At 41.1% G+C, this 20,633-nt stretch overlaps 1 protein-coding gene across 1 annotated transcript in view; it reads left to right on the top strand.

Annotated features, from left to right (window-relative positions):
- The window catches only part of VKORC1L1 (vitamin K epoxide reductase complex subunit 1 like 1), a 52,403-nt gene that overhangs the window by 8,743 nt on the left and 23,027 nt on the right, over positions 1-20,633 (top strand). Inside the window, exon 2 of the mRNA XM_044673033.1 lies at positions 1-131. This exon is cut by the window's left edge and continues 3 nt beyond it. Within this exon, the coding sequence (XP_044528968.1) occupies positions 1-131 (131 nt within the window). The remainder of the gene's footprint in view (positions 132-20,633) is intronic.

Below are 20,633 nucleotides of genomic sequence, written 5' to 3'. Positions count from 1 at the left end.
GTGTGCGCCGCCGGCATCCTGCTCTCTCTGTACGCCTACCACGTGGAGCGCGAGAAGGAGCGGGACCCCGAGGCGTGGGCCCTGTGCGACTTGGGGGCCTGGGTGCGCTGCTCCGCCGCTCTCTCGTCCAGGTATGCGGCCCGAGCTGGCAGAGGAGGAGAAGGAGGAGAGGAGGAGGCCCCTGGAGGGGGAGGGGAGGGGGCGGCTGGACTGCGCCGTAGGAGGCCCCCTACCCGGACAGGTGGTCCGGCCCCTCCCTGCGCCGCCGCAGGGGGCGCCAGGCCGGGGGTGGGGGTGCGGGGCGCCGCGGGTATCCCGGGCTCTTCTTGTCTGAGGACGCCCGAAGAAGCCGGGGCGAGGCTGAACCTGCCTCCCACCCGCGAGCGTGACCTTGCCCCTCCACAACACTCCCCTGGTCTCCTTGTAGTCGCGGATGTCTTGGCAGGAGGGAGGGGTCGAGGGAGACTTTCTAGCAGCAGGGACCCCTGGGACAGGGGCTCTCCCCTCCTTTTCCCTACGTAGATTGTGAGCAAGTTCTCCTGATGGATTGCGAAGACGATGCCAACTTGAGAGGAGGAGCCCAGGTGTGGGTGGTAAGGGTGGAACCGAAGCTGGCCGAGTCCCTGCAGGGATTCCTGGCCCCTGAGCTTTCTCTTAGCCACAGACATTGGGATCTGGGGTGGATCCTAACCTCCACACTAGTTTAAGCAGTGCTCTCTAGCACAGGCGTTCCCCATACCTGCTGGACACCCAGACTGTCTGGAGTACCCGAGAGGGGCCACGTAGAGAACTGAATTCTGACGTTCTGGGCGCTGGCTTTGTCTCGAGTTCTGCTTCTCAGACTCGGGAGTAGATTAACTACTTCTCAGGAGAAGGTTCCCGAGCAGGTTACTCTTTGGTAGAATTGGCTAAGGTGTGCGAGGTCTAAAAGGAAATTAGCCAGCCTTTGCTTTTGCCCTTTTTTTTTTTTCATTTATTTTTCATTTTGTACTTACTAGAAATTGAGCATTGAAAAGGAATGACCGTATGTTGGAGGAGTGGTCTACTTCTAAGTGAAGGTGTATCCCTGGGAGAGAAAGGATGTGGGGCAGTGGAAGGAGGCTGGGCTTTGAGTTTGGGTTCCCTTGTCGTTAGGCAGCCTCCAGCCTCGGGTTCCTCATCTACCATAATGGGATTGGACTGAATGGCTTTTGAGGGCCCTTCTGCCCTAAATCCAGAAAACTTTGGAATGTAGGTTTGTTGTGGCTGAAACTAAGGTTACAGAATTAGATGTATGGGAAACATGAAGTTCTATGGGTTAAAGAATGAGCATACCCTTTGGTAGGGAGAGGAATGTTTAGGTCCAGGAAAGAGATGAATGTGGTTTTTTTACTTGCCATAGAGATGATGTAGGTTGTCATAAATAATTTCATTTCTTTTTTTTAAACCCTTTCTTGGTTTTAAGGCAGAAGCTTGATTTTCAATTTATTGAGCCACCTAACTGCCTTTTCTATAAATTAATAAAAAAAAAGATTTATTAAAGGTCATGTATGATAGTCAGTGACTTGATGTGTAATTTTTATTTGTAGTTAGTATGGAGAATTTAGGAGCTTGAACCTAGTTTTACTTATCTCAGTAATTAATGTGGAGTTTTGCCAAGGTAGAAATAACCTTAGAAATACATACAAACATCTGTTTCATACTTCCAGTTGTATTTTTTGTCATTTGATTAGGTTATTGTCACCCAGCAAAAATATTAAGAGTATTTCTAGTATAGAAGAGTAAGTGAGAGCTTTTATTACACTAATAAAATTGGAGAATGAGGGTGAGCAAGGGTAAGATTTTTTTAAATCTTAGACTCTGAGTAGAGTAACAACTTCATGACAGAAGGGCAAGGGCTAGGAAATGGGGTTAAGTGACTTACTTAGGGTCACACAGCCAGGAAGTGTCTTGGGGTCAGATTTGAACCCAGGTCCTCTAAATTTCAGGCCTGGTGGTCTATCCACTATGCTACTTAGCTGCCAGTGAGGTTAAGATTTTTTAAGAAGACTCAAGTTCTTTTCCCTTCTCCTACATTAACTAATGTGCCTGAGTTGCTTAACTTCTTGATCCCAGGTTTTAGGTATGCTAAGTTGAATAAGCATGATGTAGGGATTAGAAAGATTCTTAAGATTATTTTTTTTTTAACTCTTACCTTTTGTCTTAGAATCAATACTGTAGGGGGAAGCTGGGTAGCTCAGTGGATTGAGAGCCAGGCCTAGAGACTGGGAGGTCCTAGGTTCAAATCTGGCCTCAGACACTTCCCAGCTGTGTGACCCTGGGCAAGTCACTTGACCCCCATTGCCTACCCTTACCACTCTTCCACCAAGGAACTAATACACAGAAGTTAAGGGTTTAAAAATATTAAAAAAAAAAAAAAAAAGAATCAATACTGTATATCGGTTCAAAGGCAGATGAGCAATAAGGGCTAGGGACTGGGAATTATACGAACTGTTCAGAATCACACAGCTAGGAGTGTCAAGAGTACTGATTTGAACTCAGGACCTTCTCTAGGCCTGGTCCTCTATCTCCTGAGCCACCTAGCTGCTTCTAAGATAACATATATATTTTTTAAAATCAAAATAATTGGTCTGTAAAAGCCAGCTTTTCTTTAGGGGGCATAGAACGAATCATAGAATCTTCAGTTATTAAAGTTTTTCTTAAGATGACAGGGTCAGCACATTGAATCGAAACTATTCATGTGCTGTTCAATTGCTACCCTTTGACACTAAATAAGAATTTAGCTAAAGGTCATTTAAAGCTATTTCTGAGGAGCGACAGGAGACAAAAATGGGTAGTATTAAAATCACTTTGTATAAAAACACTACCAAGTAATCTATCTGCCTCTTGAGAGAATATAGTTGTTATAGGTCTGACAATTTTGCAGTGCTATGGGATAGTCTTGGATTGCAAAATTTGTATTAGATTAGTCATCCCCTCCATATCTTGCCCAAACAAAGTAATAGGAAGGGAAAGTGTGATCCATGAAATTCTTTTTGGCCTTGGTGTCCAATTCTTTGACATCATGGTTAGAAAAGATTTTAAATCATCTAGCCCAGCCCCCTTATATGAGGAAACTAAGGCCTAATGAAGTGAAGAATAATTATAGTGATGATGATTGTCTATTTGACAGATTTACATAGTATTTATGGTTTAACAACACTGAATTTGCTCAGTGTCTCCTTTTGACTTGATGGCAGTGAGGACCAGAACTAACCAAACAGGACTTAAAATGTTTGTAAACCCATATCCCTGTGAGATCTCTTCTACCAGTTCCTGGTAATAAAAACACAAAAATGAAACATTCTTGTCCTCTAGGAACTTCTATTTTATCATAGGGGAGAGAACAATAAGAACAAATGAAATACAAAGTAATTTCGGAGGGTGGAAGGTAGAGATAGGTAGAAACAGCTTGGGATACCAGGAAAGGCCCTCCTGTAGAAGGCTCAGGGTGAGCAGAGCCTGGAAGGAAGCTGGGATCATAACTGGTGTCTGTGTCTGCTTAGATGTGAGCAGGGAGCAGTGTGGTGGCATGGATAGAAGAGCTGGCCTGGGAGGCCTGACAAGGGCTTCAAGTGTCACCTCTGCTACCTGCCCTGAGCAGCTGCAGCTAGAATTAAGGCATTGCTGCTCTGCAGTGAGAGACAGTGTTCCCGATACCAGCAAAGTCAGAGAGCCTGATTTCTTTAAAAACCCATGTAAGGGAATTCCAGCTTGGAGAAAGGATTTCTTTTTGATTTACCCATCAAAGTGGCATATTGTAGCAGTCTGGTCGATGGCCCCTTACTCAGGATAATGTTTATAAATAATTTTAGGCGATACTACATTTCAGGAGAGGTTAGTCACAATTAAAATGTAATTTTCTCCCCATCTGAGTTCACAGACTCTCTGAAATCTATGCATGGACTCCAGGGTAAGAATCTCAGAATTAGAGGCTGGAAGTCATGAATTCCAATTCTACCTCAGATATTAGCAGTGTGACCCTGGGTAGGTATTTAACTTTTGGGTGCTTCAGTTTCCTCATCTGTAAATTGAAGAGTTTGACTGGGAGTTCCTTCTAGCTCCAAACCTGTGATTACGTGGAAATGTGAATACTTGTTCTAGCTGTAACTTTGGCAAAAATTAATTTAAAATATACATATGTATTGGTAGAGGAGAGCAGCTAGGTTGAAGCAGTGGACAGATTGCTGGGCCTAGAGTCAGGAAGACTTCTCTTACTGAGCTGTGTGTCCCTAGAAAACTCAATTCAGTTTCAGCCTCAGTTTCCTCAGCTGTCAAATGAACTGGAGAAGGAAATGACAGTCTACTCTAGTATCTCTGCCAAGGAAAGCCCAAAGGGGGTCATAGACTGAAATGACTGAACAACATGTGTATATAGATATATGTGTAAGATATATGTATGTATGTCAGTATTATGTAACCCTGGTTTCTTGATATGTAAACTAGAGGGGGAAAAAAGCTAAGGAATTCTATAATTTTAATGTTAGACTCCAACATGAAGAAGGTTGGAGTCTCCATACCATCAGATCTATAGCTGAAAGGGAACTTGGAGACTGTTTGACTTAATCCTTTTTTTGATTGATGAGATCAAGTAACTCAGGAGGAGGTCATCTGTGAGAGGTGGGTTGGGAGAACCTGACCTCCAACTCAACAAGCCAGTGCTCTTCCCACTGTGGGGTGTAATAATAGCTGAAATTTTTTGCACTATTAGATTTAGAAAGCCTAATGCCACACATTGACTCCTGGATATAATGAAGAAATGCTGTGAATAAATGTTTCATTTCTTGGGTTCATTGCATTTCAGAACTTGACTTTTAGGGAATTATCACTCAAAAATATCAAACTAACATAATTTTACCATTGAAAGTAGAAGTTGAGGGTTGGCTGGGTGCCTCAGTGGATTGAGAGCCAGGTCTAGAGATGGGAGGTCCTGGGTTCAAATTTGACCTTAAGCACTTGTGTGACCCTGGGCAAGTCACTTAATCCCCATTGCCCTAGCCCTTACCACTCTTATGTCTTGGAACCCATACACAATATTGATTCTAAGGCAGATGGTAAGGGTTTTTAAAAAAAGTAGAAGTTGCACTTTATAGTTTATCATTTCTCCATATAAAATATAGCAGTCCTATTGCTTTCAAATTTTATTATAAGTAAAAATGATAATCTTTACAGATACAGACATTTGAGGCCTGAGTTAGTTTTTTTAATTTAATTTAAAAAATCTCTTCCATTTGTAGAATACATCTTAAGTAAAGTATTTTACAGATGGGAAAATAAGTCCACAAATAAGCCAGTTACTGGCACTTAGAACTAGAATCCAGGCCTCCTGACTCTTCAGCCCAATATTCTTCTACCCTATCACATTTTTCCCCATGAATACATACAGTAAATAGAATAAGAATTGTTAATCAGAATAAACTAATATTATATAGAATTGAATAATTGTCACCCTGGATCTTTAGAGCAATTCCTTTTTAGAGCCATGTACTAGCCTAGATTTGGGCCATTTGGTACTTGATAAAAGTAGAATACATCGATTTTGAATGGTTCAGAACACCCTCATTGTTCCTGGATTTTTGGTGATCCTTAGTTCTCGTGACTTTGCAGTAATAAAGTATTAAGTGATACCTTTAATATTGGGATCAAAAGGAGAAGTCACTGGTAGCCTCTCTTGCCTTTTCATTACTAGCAGGAGAAATACATATTCAGTTAGTATTTATTAAGTGCTCATGAGTCTTGTAGGATTGAAATGAATTTCCTATATGGACCAAGTTTGACAGCTGTGGGACATCTTTTTTATTTCAAGACCCAGGACAGGACCTTTCTGGTAATCTTAGTCTTACTTTTCTCCTAGGAGAATTAGTACAGGAATTTCTTCTTGCCTTTTAAAGAGGAGGAAACAGGTTTAGGATTGAATGCCTACCCATTTCCTATACTTTGAATAAAAATCATAACCAGAGCTGTCAAACTCCAGTAGAAATCCATATATAAGGATCCCTGTCCTCAATATTGACTTAGTTCTAAAAGGTAATGCTACCTAAGAGTTATTATATTTATTTTGTTAACTATTTCCCAGTTACATTTTTATCTGGTTCAGCCTATAATTGAGTTACCTGCTCTGTGTCAGTCCCCTCTAGACTAGGGGACCCAAGTATATAAATAGGTTGTGGAGAGTGGAATGGACATTGGATTTGAAGACAGAAAACTTGAGTTTGAATTTGGACCCTATTACAGTATGACCTTGGATATGTTGTTTATCATTATCTCAGCCAGTTTTCTTATCTTTAAAGTGCAGGTTGTTTGCAAATTAATATAGTGGAAGCTTCACCAGTACCCATCCAATTGGCCCAGGTGATAAAATTAATGCTGGAGGGCAGTAAGAATACAGGAATGCTAATATACAAGTAGTAGAACCGAGAATGGGCCCAAACATTCTGGAAAAGTTTGACATTATGGGGAAAAAGTATTTGATCTTATGTTTTGCTATATCATCCATGCCAGGTACATGGTATGTACTTCAAGGAATTCAGTCAAAAAAGTCTTATAGATATCAAAATATTCACAGCAGAACGTGTAGCAAAAAAACTGGAAGAAAAAGCAAATGCTGATTTTGGCAGAGAAGAGTGGAGAATGACTGAACACATTGATACGTGCATGGTTTGAAATATTATTAGGCCTTGAGAAATGAGGAGTTAGAAAAATATGGGCTGATTTTGAAGTGATGCAGTGACTACAGCAAAACCATAAGATAATAGGTACAAGGATGACAGGTTCACAAGTGAAGAGTGCTTTAGGCATGCCTAACTCAGATTAAAATGCTTGTAATCACCATTGATTTCAAAGGATCTGGGAGTAAATAAGGCCCTGACCCTTAGTGTACAAGGAAGATCAGGGCTATCCGTGCTGAGTTCTGGTAGATACTGACAGGGTTGTGTGTGTCTGTGTCTTTGTGTCTGTCTGTGTGTAACCTGTATCTGGAAATGATTTATTATATCTTTTTTAAACAAAAGTCTTCAATAAACCTTAAAAGCTTGAAGGCAGATTGACTAGATGACTTCCAATTTCCTTTCCAGTTCTTTAGTCCTATGATCCATTAAATTCAGTACTTTTCATTACCACTTCTTCCATTATTAAACTGGACTTCCTGCTGTTCCTAGTGCTCAGCAGGCTGTTATCTCCCACTCCTGCATGGACACAAGCCTTCTCTCAGTCTGGAATGTGCAACTTTACCAGCTTTACTAACTTCATGATCTCTCTGCTTCAAGGCTCTCAGCTCAGCTCAATGCCAACACTTCTCTCCAGAAAGCCTTCCTTAAGAAAAAGTCCTCTGACTTGGGGAGAGGGCTTGTCTGGAACTGTCCTTCTGATCCATGGATTGTCTTACATTAATACTATCTATGCATAAATCTCTTCAAGTAAAGCAAGAGTAATTTAAAGTAAGACTGTGTGCAAAGTCTGGTCTCCAGGCTTAAAAGGCATTCCTTCCTTCCACCTTGTAGAATTCCTTACTTTCTTTAAGTTTTATCTCCAGGGCAATACTCTTAGTTCAATTGCCTGGTGCTTGCCAGAAGGCACCAATTTATTTATTCATTCATTCGTTTGTTTGTTTTGTTTATTCATTCATTCATTTATTTATTTTTAAGCCCTTAACTTCTTTGTATTGGCTTCTTGGTGGAAGAGTGGTAAGTGTGGGTAATGGGGGTCAAGTGACTTGCCCAGAGTCACACTGCTGGGAAGTGTCTGAGGCCTGCTTTGAACCTGGGACCTCCAGTCTCTAGGCCTGACTCAATCCACTGAGCTACCCAGCTGCCCCTCCAATTTATTTTTTAAAACAAAATATTTAGCTTATATATATTTTGAATAAATGTATGTATACACATATATACACATATTTGTATATATTGTAGCATATCTACTTCTCTATTTTTCTTTTGTTGATCCCTGCCTCCCCAAAATAAGCTCTTTGAGAGCAGGGGCTCTTCTGTTTTTTTCTTTGTATCTCCAGTATCTAGCACTGTGGATAACACATAGTAGGTGCCTAATAAATGTTCACTGAATGGAGATTGTTAGTGAAATACAGTATTCATTGTGACTGGCACCTACGAAGATTTTATAATCTTGAAGAGTGATTCAGCTTTGATAGCACCTCCTTGGCACTCTCACTTGACTCTCCCCTTTGACTGGGGTGCTGAACAATACCTACTTTGCTTGAATTCTCATTATCACTGCATGTACCCCCTAGTGTGTGCCCCCCCCCTTTTATGTTGTCCTTCCCTGTTAAGATTGTGAGCACCTGGAGGGCAGGGACTGACTATTTTTCTCATTTGTATCTCCAGTGCTTGAATCCTGTCACATAGTAAGCACCCAATATTAATGGATGACTGACTGACTTCTAGAACATATTCCTGCAAGTGCCTAGATTTCTTAATTTAGTGATTGAAAAGTTGTTTCAATTACATCTAATTCAATTTTTAAAAATGAAATAAAAGATCATTTTGCCTACTGTCTTTGTAAATATTATTCTATCTATGTGCTATTTTCCTGTGGTTAACAAAGACCAGACATCATTCAGTATATCATTTTGAAAAGGAATTTTTTTAGCATGGCAAGAAAATTTACTAGAGAGGTTCCTAGGAAAGAAGGACTCAGATGGGTTTTTGTGACAAGGATATTCTATGCTGTAAATTGAAGGATTTAAAAAAAATCATGAGTCCATGAGGGAGAGTGGATCGATGATCTTGACTTTGGTACAAGTTCTTGCTTTTCCACTTGCTGCCTTTGTGTCCTTATATAATTCATTTACCTTTTCTGCATTCAGTTTCTACATCTGTAAAATAAGAGGTTAAACTAGAAAGAACTTGTGATGTTCCTTTTTTATTTTTCTTTTTTTAATCCTTACTTTCTGTTTTAAAATCATGCTATGTATTAGTTCTCAGGCAGAAGAGTGGTAAGGGCTGGCATTGGGGGTTAAGTGACTTGCCTAGGGTCACACAGCTAGGAAGTGTCTGAGGCCAGATTTGAATGCAGGACCTCCTGTCTCTAGGCTAGGCCTGGATTTCTATCCACTGAGCTACTCTGCTGCCAGGCACCTGGCTCCCCCCTCCCCCCAGTTCCTTTTGGCCTTAAATAATGAACTAAGCTCTTATTTCTGATCCACACTGGCTATGTGGCCTCAGACAAGTCACTTTCCCACATAACCTTAAGCAGCAGGGGATGACTGTTACGGCAGAGTTAGAGGATCATGTTTTCCTCTAGGACAGTGATGGTGAACCTTTTAGAGATGGAATGCCAGGCCCTGTCCCATCCCATCCCCCAGACATAGTATCTCAACACCCCAACACCTCCCCCCCTTACCCCAGGAGAAGGAGGAAGCATTCCCATTGGGCTGCTAGGCAGAGGGGTGGGGGAAGTGAGGAATATCCTCAGGAGCATGGAGAGGGGGAGGAGAATAGCTCCGTCCTGAGTTCTTCTGGCTTTCTAGTAAGGAACTCTGGCCTCCCATCTTTGGCCTTGCAAGGAAAAGGGAGCCTATATATATAAGAGACTAGTGGAAAGGAAGAGATAGTAGGGAATGCAGAGAGAAGATGGAATTCATAATAAATGGCTTGAATTTTTCTCAGTAAAGTTCTCTGCAGAAAGAGAGGAGGGAAACAGAGTTAAAGGCCTAAGCAGGGAAGAAGTTTAGAACACCTTCTGTGAATGAGATTGGAGATAATTGGAGAGGAATAAAAAGGATCACCTTGCTGCAGTGAAGGCAGTTGTATAGTACCCCAGTCATCATGGTTATAAGACTCTGGGTTTCATTCAGCAGTATGTTGAGTGGCCACAAAAGGAGGCAGATGGTGGAAGTAAGACAGAGCTGAGACTTGACAAGAATGAGTGCTGATAGGACAATGGGGATAAGTGACTCCAGGGGAGAGTAGAGTCATGCTGTTGAATCGGTAACTGGAGTTAAGATTGGGAAGGGAGAAAAATACTCTAAGGGATGGAGGAATTGTCTCTCTTGGCCAAGGGTGAAGAACAGGCTTAGAAGGGATGAGGCCTCAGGAGAGGTGGACTCCAGGGAGAGTATAGGCAGCCAGAGGAATAGCAAATGGTAGTGAGTTCCTCCTCTGACCATCCCTGTGTTTAGCTAAGGGAGAGTAGAAAAGCTGTCCTAAGATTTCAGGAAGGCAGTGTTGCAGGCAGCATCATTCAATGTGGATGGTTGCTGAACACATGGTGTTCAGGGTGCTAGATCTGGCAGCTGTAATCTGCATCTGGGGAATCATTGTAATACATATTCTTTCTTTTTTTTTTTTTAAGATATTTTGTTTTCCCAATTACATGCAATAATAATTTTCAGCATATGTTTTCTGAAGTTATGAGATCCAAATTGTCATTTTCTTCCCCATCTTCTCCTGGAGATGGTAAGCAATTTAATCTGGATTATATATGTATTATCATGCAAAACATACTTCCATATTGTTTATTTTTGCTAGAGAATACTCATAAAATAAGAACCCCCAAAAAAACTAATATGGAAGGCAGTATGCTTTGATCTGCATTCCGACTCCAGCAGTTCTTTCTCTTGAGGTAGATAGTATCATCACAAGTCCCTCAGAATTGTCCTGGATCACTGTATTGCTGAGAGTAGCTAAGTATCACAGTTGTGATCATTCCTACAATATTGCTGTTACTGTGTACAGTGTTTTCCTGGTTTTGCTTATTTCACTCTGCATCAGTTCATGTAGGTCTTTCCATCTCTTTCTGAAATTCCATCACCATCATATACCATAATCTGTTTAGCCATTCCCCGAGGGACATTGCTTCATTTCAATTCTTTGCCACTACAAAAAGGAGCAATAAATATTTTTATACAGTTAGGTCCTTTTCTTTTTTTTTTAATTCTTTGGGATATAGACCCAATAGTGGTATTATAGGATCAAAGGATGTGCAGTTTCATGCCCTTTGGGTTTAGTTCCAAAGCCACCAGGATGGTTGGATCAGCATTGTGATACATTTTTATAAATCCTGGTCTCTTGATTCTCTTTTATCTACTTCTCTTTCTCCCGTACTATGTGATTCTGTCTTGTTTGTTTAAACATCAGTCACTTGCAAGTTTACTTTGCATGATATATGGTGTCTGTCATTGACTATCCAAATCCATACTGTTTGCTTAGAATTAACTTAGTGGTCTTTTAGGCTGAAGTTATCAGGAAACTTAGATCTCTTAAAGCTTTTTAAAAAAGTTTTTTGGTTAAAGCTAACTAAAATCATTTTCTCCCATTAAAATGAGTAGGGGTACCTATGTAGCTCTGTGAATAGAGCCAAGCCTGGAGATGATGAGTCTTGAGTTTAAATTTGACCTCAGATACTTCCTAGCTATGTGACCCTGGGTAAATTTCTTAATCCCTTGTTGTCTAGCCCTTACTGCTTTGGAACCAATACTCAGTATAGATTCTAAGGCAGTGTTTTAAGTGAATGGAGATTACAAATGCTTTTTTGGTTGGATACCTAGCCAGATGTTTATAGGTTGCTTTCATTTCTATACTGGGACAATTCTGTAGAATTTTGGTTAGTAAATTTGAGTCTAAATTAAGAGCATTTGATGATAATTCCTTTACAAGCTTCCTATGGCAGTGGTTGTTGACTGGCTATGTGACTGGCTTTGGACCTTGGAAACTGACAGTATTTGTGACTAGTGCATATGAAGAGAAACCAGTAGTTGATAAAAGGGCTTTCAGAATATGAGCCTGTTATTTTGTGGCTCATTGAGAAGTCCCTTTATGCTGAGATTTTCCAAGTTACTCAGTTTAGCAATCCTAGAACATTACTATGAGCCAAAGGGATCAGAACTTTACATTTTTATTTAGTCTTCTCTTTGGAAATAGATAAAGACTTACCTTCTTACACAGGCTTTTGGGAGGAAAGTTGGAGTTTGCTTATGATCAGAGATAATACTAAAATGTTGACGAAATAAATCAACATGGGCTAATCTATCTATTGATCAATATGGGCTCTTTGTTCCCAGACTGTGGCAGAGCCTTCCGAGCTTGTGGTCTGATCAGCTAAGGTTGGACACACTGTATGTTGACCCCAAAACAGTGATGTCATTTTAGACCTCTTTGAGTATGAAGGACAAACAACAGCCAACTGTTCACTAGGTACTGTGAGTTAGTCCTTGCCCTTGAGGAACTTCTGTTCCTCTTAAGGGAATACGGCTTATTCAGAGAGAAATAAAAATAAGATTTCTAGGAAAAGATTTTGAGCAGTCATTAACAACTGAGGAAATCCGAAAAGACTGCCTTTTGAAGAATGTGGCCTTTGAGTTAAATACTGAATTAGGCTGAGAGGCTTGGGGAGACTATGCCTGACTGCCTATGCAGATTCACTCAGAGGGAGGAGATAGAATAGTGTAGCTATAGAACAGTAGCAAACAATGCAGCTAGGGGGAGACATAGTGCACAGGGTAAGAGGGAGATTTTAGGTATATATATATATATATTAAGGTGTGGCCGCCAGGAATCAATAATTCAGATTGATTCCATAATTAAAATAGACCCAAGTCAGGATCAGGTTTAAGGTAGTTTATTTACAATTAGGAAGGTAGAAGGTAGGGAAATAGAGAGAGGGAGAGGCTAGCCTGGGCCTACCTGACGCCGGGCCGAGAGGATTGAAAAGATAATTAAACTAGGCTACAAGCGGCAAGGCCTTAGCAATCAGAGAGGCAAGAAGCCTACTTAAGGTAGAGAGTCTGGAAACGCCAAGGTAGGCCAAGGAAGTCAGCCTAACTTACCCATGTGACCATTCAGAGTGGAAGCAGCCTGAGGTCTCAGTGGAGATCCTTCAGCACCAAGTTCAAAGTGGGAACTGCCCCAACAGGAAGTAACCAACATAGAGGTGTGGGTCCACCTCTAATTCAAGTGGACAGATGGCAGCCTCTACACTGATTTAGACTGCCCAAAAGGGCAGTCCCTTGTTCTTGATTTGTTACTTATTGTCACGTGTGGGTAACTAATCTCCCCTCCCGACTAAGGGAGGTGGGGATGACATCATCTCTGGTGGCTAGAGTGTTAACTATGAATGGGCTTGAGCTAATTCTATTTACACAGCAGATTGCTGGGCCTGGGCTCTGGAAAGCCCTGCATTCCAATTCAGCCCCAGCCACTTACTTGCAGTGTGGCTCAGGGCAAGTCATTTAACCCTGTTTGCTTCAGTTTCCTCATCTGTCAAATGAGCTGGAGAAAGAAATGGCAAACTGCTCCAGCATCTCTGCCAAGAAAACCCCAATTGGGGTCATGAGGAGTTGGATATGACTGAACAACAAAGCAGATAGGCCAGCTTAATTGGATTTGGATCTAGAAAATAGATTTAGTCCTTATTCTTTAGGAATTTAAAGTATAGTATAAATTATCTTACATCCCCTGTCATCCTCAATGCTAAATCCTATCCCTTCTGCCTCTATAACATACCTTTCTCTCCCTTCCCCTTGTCTCCACAATGATTATCTCACTCTGCCCCCTTTCCCAAACTCACCTTCTTTTGCATTTCTCTCATCTTGCTATTTCTTCATCCCCAATTGTCTCCTATCCAGTTCCTTCTCTAGGCACTTGGCTTGCACCCTATTTCCTACCCTCATCATTTTGCTTTTGGACTATTCCAGTAACCTAATTGTCTACATAACTGCTAAAATCATTTTCCTAAACCTGAGGCTTGGTTCTGCCACTCTCCTGCTTCATAAATTCCAGTAGTTCTCTGTGCCTCTACATAAAACTTATAGTCTAGTATGGTCTGTTTGTAGGCATGCCCTGGTCCAAATTTACCTTTCTTCCCTAAAAGTCAGTCCATTGTTCCTCACACTTGGGATTTTGTCTTGGTTTCATTGTTGGCTCCCTCCCCTCTGCCTCCCAGAATACCTTTTATTCTTTCAAGACATATTTAAGAGTGTAGCCCTTTCCTTTGAAAGATGAGAGAATCAGAGATTGAGGTGATTTTTCCATGGCCACCATATCAAGGCTTGTTTTCCTTTGGCTCTAGGAGTTGGCCCCCACAGCTTTGTAGGAGGAGCCTGATATATCTTCCACCTCTTAAAGAGTAAAAACTCAAACAGTGAAGGTTCACTATATGTTGCAGTAAGCCACTGGTTTCTAGTCTTAGTTGGAGATACAAATGAAGGTCACTGATGCTATACAGAAAGATCTGCTCCTGAAAAGGCTCCAAAAGGAACTTGAACATGTGGCCAGGGGACCTCAGGCTTCTCTACTTCTCATCTCTCCTCCCTTTGGGAAATTAGAGTCTGAGCTGGGCCAGGTGCCTTGGAATCTTGAGAATCCTTCCCTCCTCTCCCAAATATGCATAATCCAGTTGGCCTTTCCTGGGCTTTGGAATCAAACTGCAGGGCATCTATCTAGTTGGTCTTTTGCTAACCAAAAACAGCTGGCAAGTTGTCATCAGACATCACTTAAGACTTCCAGGTGTTTGTTAGGGAGACCCACTGCCTTCCCAGGCTGGCCATTCATTCCCTTCAGGCAGCTTCAAATTGCTAGAAAGTTTTCTCAACTCTAGAGCCTAAAGCTGGGTGGATACCTCATTGTTTCTAATCTGAATTAAGCAACTGTTAGACCCTCTTCCATGTGGCTGCTCTTCAGACACATGGAGACTACTCTCATCTTCTCACCAAGTCTCTTCTGCATGCCTCACATTCTCCATTCCTTTATACATTCTCTAATTGCATGATCTTCTGTCCCCTCCCTGCCTTCTTGCTCTCTGTGCCCCTGGAAACGTAAAGGCAAACCAGTACCTTCCCTCAAAGAGTTTACATTCTATGGAGGTGGGTGAGGAGACAACATGTACATAGAAAATGAAATAAAAAATAGATACAATCTTGATTCCTTGGAGGTAGGATCAGAATAGACTTTCTCTGGGAGGTGACACTGCAGAGGGGATTGAGGGAGCCCCTTCCATGTTTACGGAATAATATAGGCAAAGATATGGAGGCTGGAGATAGAAGGTCACCTTTGGGAAGTAGCAAGCAGGGCCAGTGTGACTGGAATGTCAAATGTGGGAAGAGCAATAATGCACAGAGAACCTGGAGCCAGATCATGAAGGCTCTTTAAAGCCAAATAGGGGAACCTTCATTTTTTATCCTTGTGGTAAGGCAGAGGGACCCCTCTTGAGGCTTCTTGAGCAAGTCAAGAACCTGGTCAGACCTGTGCTTTAGGACTGTCTCCCTAGTAACTGCATGCAAGGAGACCAATTAAGAGGCTCTTGCAGTAATTCAGGTCAGAGGTGATGAGAACTTGAACTAGAATGGTAGCCTTGTGTTATGAATGGGGAGAAAGTGATCCATGAGACACACACTGTGGAAATAGAATTGATCAGATTTGGCAAAGATTGACTGGAAGGGGGAAGGAAGGGCCAATATTGTGAACCTGGAAGAATGAAGATATGTTCATCAGTAAAGAGGAAATCAGGAAGAAGACAGCCGGGAAGGGGGGGGGGGGGATTATATGTTCTCCAGGACATCCTGTTGGAGATGGGCATTGGTAAAAGGGGTTTGGAGGGAGATAAGCGGAGAGATGTAGGGCCACTCTAGCCTATCAGTGTCCTTCTTAAATTCCAGTGGCCCAAACTGAGTATACCACACCTGTAGGTGTGATCTGATGGAGACTTTGCCATCACCGTCTGGGAGCTATCACTTACTTCCCTTGTTCTAGACCAGTGGTTCCCAAACTTTTTTGGCCTACCGCCCCCTTTCCAGAAAAGCCCCCTGGAAAGTAATTTTCAAAAAATTTTAATAGCAATTAATAGGAAAGATAAATGCACCTGTGACCATCACCGCTCCCCCTGGATCACTGCAGCACCCACCAGGGGTGGTGGCGCCCACTTTGGGAATCACTGTTCCAGACAAATTACTTCTCTTAATGTCATCTCAGAGACAGTGGGCCTTGATTAGAGACCTCACCTTACAGTCAGGAGGACCTGGGTTCAGGTTTGGCCTCTGACACTTCCTAACTGTGATCCTGGACAAGTTAGTTAACCCCAATTACATAGTCCTTGCTATCTTAGAATTGAAACTAAGACAGAAGGTAAGGGTTTAAAGGAAAAAAAAGTTGCAGAGGAGCTACTTCCCTGGATGAAGAGATGGAGTTTCATCCCCCAGGATTCTGTCATTGAAATCCTAAACCTGTTTCTGCAATGGTATAGGTTTGAGGCTTTTCCTCCTTTCCACTTTCCTTGGTGGTAAAGCAGAAGCATGTCTCAGTAGCTTTTGCTTCTATAGTTCTTATAGGGAAGATCATCCAGATGGGGGCTGCTAAGTGACTATGTAGGTTGAGAAACTAAGCCTAGAGATAGGAGGTACTAGGTTCAAATGTAGCCTCAGATACTTCCTAGCTGGGTGACCCTGGGCAAGTCAGTCAGTTAAACCCACTTGTCTAACTCTTACTGCTCTAAGACAGAAAGAAGGTAAGGGTTTAAAAAGAAAAAATGAAAGTAACACACTCTGTGATAGATAACCTGGCACTTGGCAATTTGTCCTGCTTTACCAGTTAGTTTTTTGGTCACCACCTTACCTGGTCATTACTGGTTGATACTGAGAAATGATACAAAATTCTTTCTTTACTCGAGAGAACATCTACCTTGGTCAGAGCCAGGCCTCCTGGCTATTTAAAAACCAACCTTGGAGCCATGGACTTTTTCTGATTTTTCTTTATTGATCAAGTGTTTTATGTTCCAGGAGAAGGTAAGGCAGTCTCTGCCCTCAAGGAACTTACAATGTCAGTTCCAATTTCCTTTGAGTTCCTCCTAGGCTTATTTATTACTTGTTCCTACTCCTCCTACACTAAGGTCAGTAGATTACTGGGATACTTTGCTTAAGAAATAGCTTTGTAGTGAAATAATTTTCATTTTTAAAAAATGAGCAGAACCGTCTTTTGTAGCCCCTGTAGCAGACATTTCAGACATATCTTCTGTTTCTTCTGATTCTTAAGTGAATGAGGCCAACCTTAGGCAAAGTTGGGAAGGTCTTTAAGTCAGTTTAACCCTTTGTGTACCCCTCACCCCCACAAAAAATCATTCAGATTCAAACTCTTTAGTCTGTTTCTTGGTAAAACCGGGAAGAATCTGAAACCCATTTCTAGAATTGTTGATTAATTGGCTGGTTGTACTTTAATGGGACTCATTCATATTAATAATGTGCATTTTAAGGCTTTACTAACTAATTCTGGATATAAGAATTACAAATTTAAACTTTTCCCTGTGTTAGAGGAATTTGGAGCTTTAGTAAGTAGTTGTGGCTATTATAGAAGGGCCCAAAAAATATTTGAAAGTATTTCAGACGATTTACACACACTCTCTCTGTCTCTCTGTCTCTGTCTCTGTCTCTCTCATCTACCCTTGGCCTAGTGGTCAGAAACCTTTTTGGCCGCGAGAGCCATAAACGCCACATTTTTTAAAATGTACTTTCATGAGAGCCGTACAGTGCTCACAGTGCCGCTCCTGTAACAGCGCCTGAAAAAAATTGGACTTTATGGCTCCTGCAGAAAGAGCCACATGTTGTTGACTCCTGGCCTAGTGAGTGGCTGTCTATCTGCCTTCTGCTTAAAGACCCTCCCCAGGCAGAAGTACATTCCACCTTTGCATAACTAGGAGGAGTTGAGATGGTTTTCCCCTTTTATCAAGTCAAGATCAGCACCTGGAGTTTCTTCTTTTTTTTTTTTTCCTTAGGTTGCCCTCTGGGATCATACAAAAAAAGATGAATTCTTCTCTGAAGTCTTCTCTGCAAGAACTCATTTAGGTGTTTTTTTTGGAGGGGGCAGTGTTTTCTCTTATTTTTATCCTTACTGTCTGACAAAGCATCTGGCACATAGGCATTTTAATAAAAACTTATTGAATTGAATAGAATAGTGGCAGCTTTTCTAACTCCTCCTCCACTTCTTTTGGTCACCCTCCTCTGGACTTGTGGCCTTCCTAATAATTTCTTGCTTAGACCTGAACCCCAGAGTCCAAATGTGATGTCAAAAGATCATAAAGTTAGAAGGGACCTTAGAGCTCATCTTTTCATTTTACCAGTAATGAACCTAAATAGGGGGCGTGTCTAAGGATAAAGAGTTGGAACTAAAACCAGACTGCTTCCCTTTTTCTACCTAAGTCATTTCTTTGAGTGCTTAGGAGATTTCTGATTGCATCTTTTTCTTTAATAGAGTAGTTATTGAACATATATTTCTTTGGACTTAGGTTTCTTTTGGCTCAGGTTGTAATGCTTTAAATTATCTAGTAAACTCATAAGAAAATTTATTTTGAGATGGGTATCCCTTGATTTAAGCACAATTGCATATGAAATAAAATAAAATCCTATATCTCAACTAAACACTTTTACAAGTCATGTTGAAATAGAGCTGAGATCATTCCTATCCCATCTTGCTGGCTTAGCACCACCTGCTTCATAGGGAGTAGCAGGTTGTGTTTCATGGCCTTAGCTTTAGGCTCTTCTGCCCAGAGTTTGATGGTTACGGCAGAAAATGTCATGGGGTCACTTAACTGCCAGGACAAATGGGCCCTGACTGCAGACTCAGTGGACCTGGCTACCTGCCTGCTCCTATAGCAGTGAAATAATTGGGACGGTTGCAGCTCCAACCTACTGATACAGAAAAGGTCTACTCTGTGGGAATTTGGATCTTAGGGGGTTAATTAAGCAAGGAATTGAAGTCAGATTGTAATAAATACAATAGAATTATGTTTTGGGATCTTTTCACTTAGGCTGTCTGGTGCGGTGCAGCAGGCTGGATTTGGAGACAAGAGGAGCAATCAGAGGATTGAAGTTTTAGAGACAGGCTGTTTGGAGGTGGCTGGTCACTTGTATTAACTCACTTGGACTTCATTTCTAAAAATGTTCACCTCTAAGCACCCCTTTAGCTCTAAATCTTTGATCCTTTTTATTTCCTGTTTCAATTCAGATTCTTAGTTGTTTTTTTTTTTTTTTTTTTTTTATCCTGGGACTCCATTCTAGGAGCATAGGGTCACAACCAGTAGGCAATGGGTCACTCAGGGTCACCCAGCTGGGAAGTGTCTGAGCCCGGATTTGAACCTAGGACCTCCCGTCTCTAGGCCTGGCTCTCAATCCACTGAGCCACCCAGCTGCCCCCTTCTTAGGTTTAGGTTGCCTAAATTTCGAGGGGCATTATGAGGTTAGGGAGGGTGCGGTAGACATTTTTTAAAAATCACATTGGCTAATTTTGCAGTATTTCAAGAGATTGATTTCAATAACTAAATTCTAGAAATGTATGTGTAATCATTCTCCTAACCTCCAACAGTTTAAACCATTCAGTATTGATTGATTTTAGATTACATACATGTGGCATTCTCATTGTTTTTCCGCATCGTTCTTTTAAAATATAAAACTGTCACTGATAGCTTTTGGTTGTATATCATCTTTATTTACCATTTTCCTCCCTTTGTTGGCCCCCAGCCAGGGTACCTTCCCATATATATAATCAAAATAAATCATTCAGCAAATCTGGCTCCTAAATGCAGTGTTCCATTACCATTTTTCCATTTCATCAAAGCAGAAATGAGGTGCTTTTTTCTAGGTCTTCTTTGAAGCCAAGCTAGGTTGCTATAATTTCACAGAGTTCAACTTTAAGGTATGATGACTCTGTATGTCATTTGCCTGATTCTGCTGACTTGATTTTGCATGAATTCATAAAAAATTTCACATGCTTCTCTATAGACTTTCATATTCCTCATTTCTTATGGTATAGTAATATTCCATTATGCTTCAGAATATTCATGTATGAAAAAAAGAATATTCACTTATGCCACAATTTGTTTAGCTAATCCTTAAATGATGGACATCTACTTTATTTCCAGTTTTTTTCTACCACAAAAAGAGCTTTGCTATGAGTATTTTGTTTAAATATGCATTATTTTCTTTGACTTCTTTGCCTAGCATCTGAGTCAAAAGGCCATGGATCCTCTTAATTGCTTGCTTTAGTATAATTCCAAATTGCTTTTCAGAGTGGTTGGATCAGATGAATGTATTATTGGGTCTTTCTTTCCACCCTTAACTCCACACATGGACTATTCCCATCTTTTGTCATGAATTCTTTGTTTCATCTGTTGTTTAAATTTTCATTCCTCTTCATGGTGACTAGGAGTGGGTCTTTGGTGTGATGGCCAGTAGTAGGCATTTCTTTTGAGGATTGTTCATATCCTTTGACCACTTTCTCATTGGGTAATGGCTTTTGGTCTTGTCTATTTGTGTTGTTTCCTGTAGATCTTGAGAATCAAACTATTTTCAGAGATCTTTGCTAGAAAGATCCTATTGTCCTTAAAGGAACTTATATGGCAGCTAGGCATGGTTATATGCAAATTCAGTTCAGCTTTGACTCTTGTGCTAGAACCTTAATGTAGAACAGTGAGAGACTGGTGACTATTAGAACTTAGGTCCTGACAGCTCATATTCTTGACTTTTTCTGATGTAAGCCATTTATAACTCTTTAATAATTAAATTATGTTGCTATTGAGGAGGATCCTTGGAATCATGCTCTGTAACTGCTCTTACATGGCAGATCCATTCTGTAATCAACTTGAGTGTTAACTACATTTTTTTGTAATCAACTGGTAGTATAAAT

Source organism: Gracilinanus agilis, chromosome 4, assembly GCF_016433145.1.
Source record: "Gracilinanus agilis isolate LMUSP501 chromosome 4, AgileGrace, whole genome shotgun sequence".
NCBI lineage: Eukaryota > Metazoa > Chordata > Mammalia > Didelphimorphia > Didelphidae > Gracilinanus > Gracilinanus agilis.
Note: the sequence above shows the minus strand (reverse complement) of the source record. Positions and strands in the feature narration are given on the sequence as shown.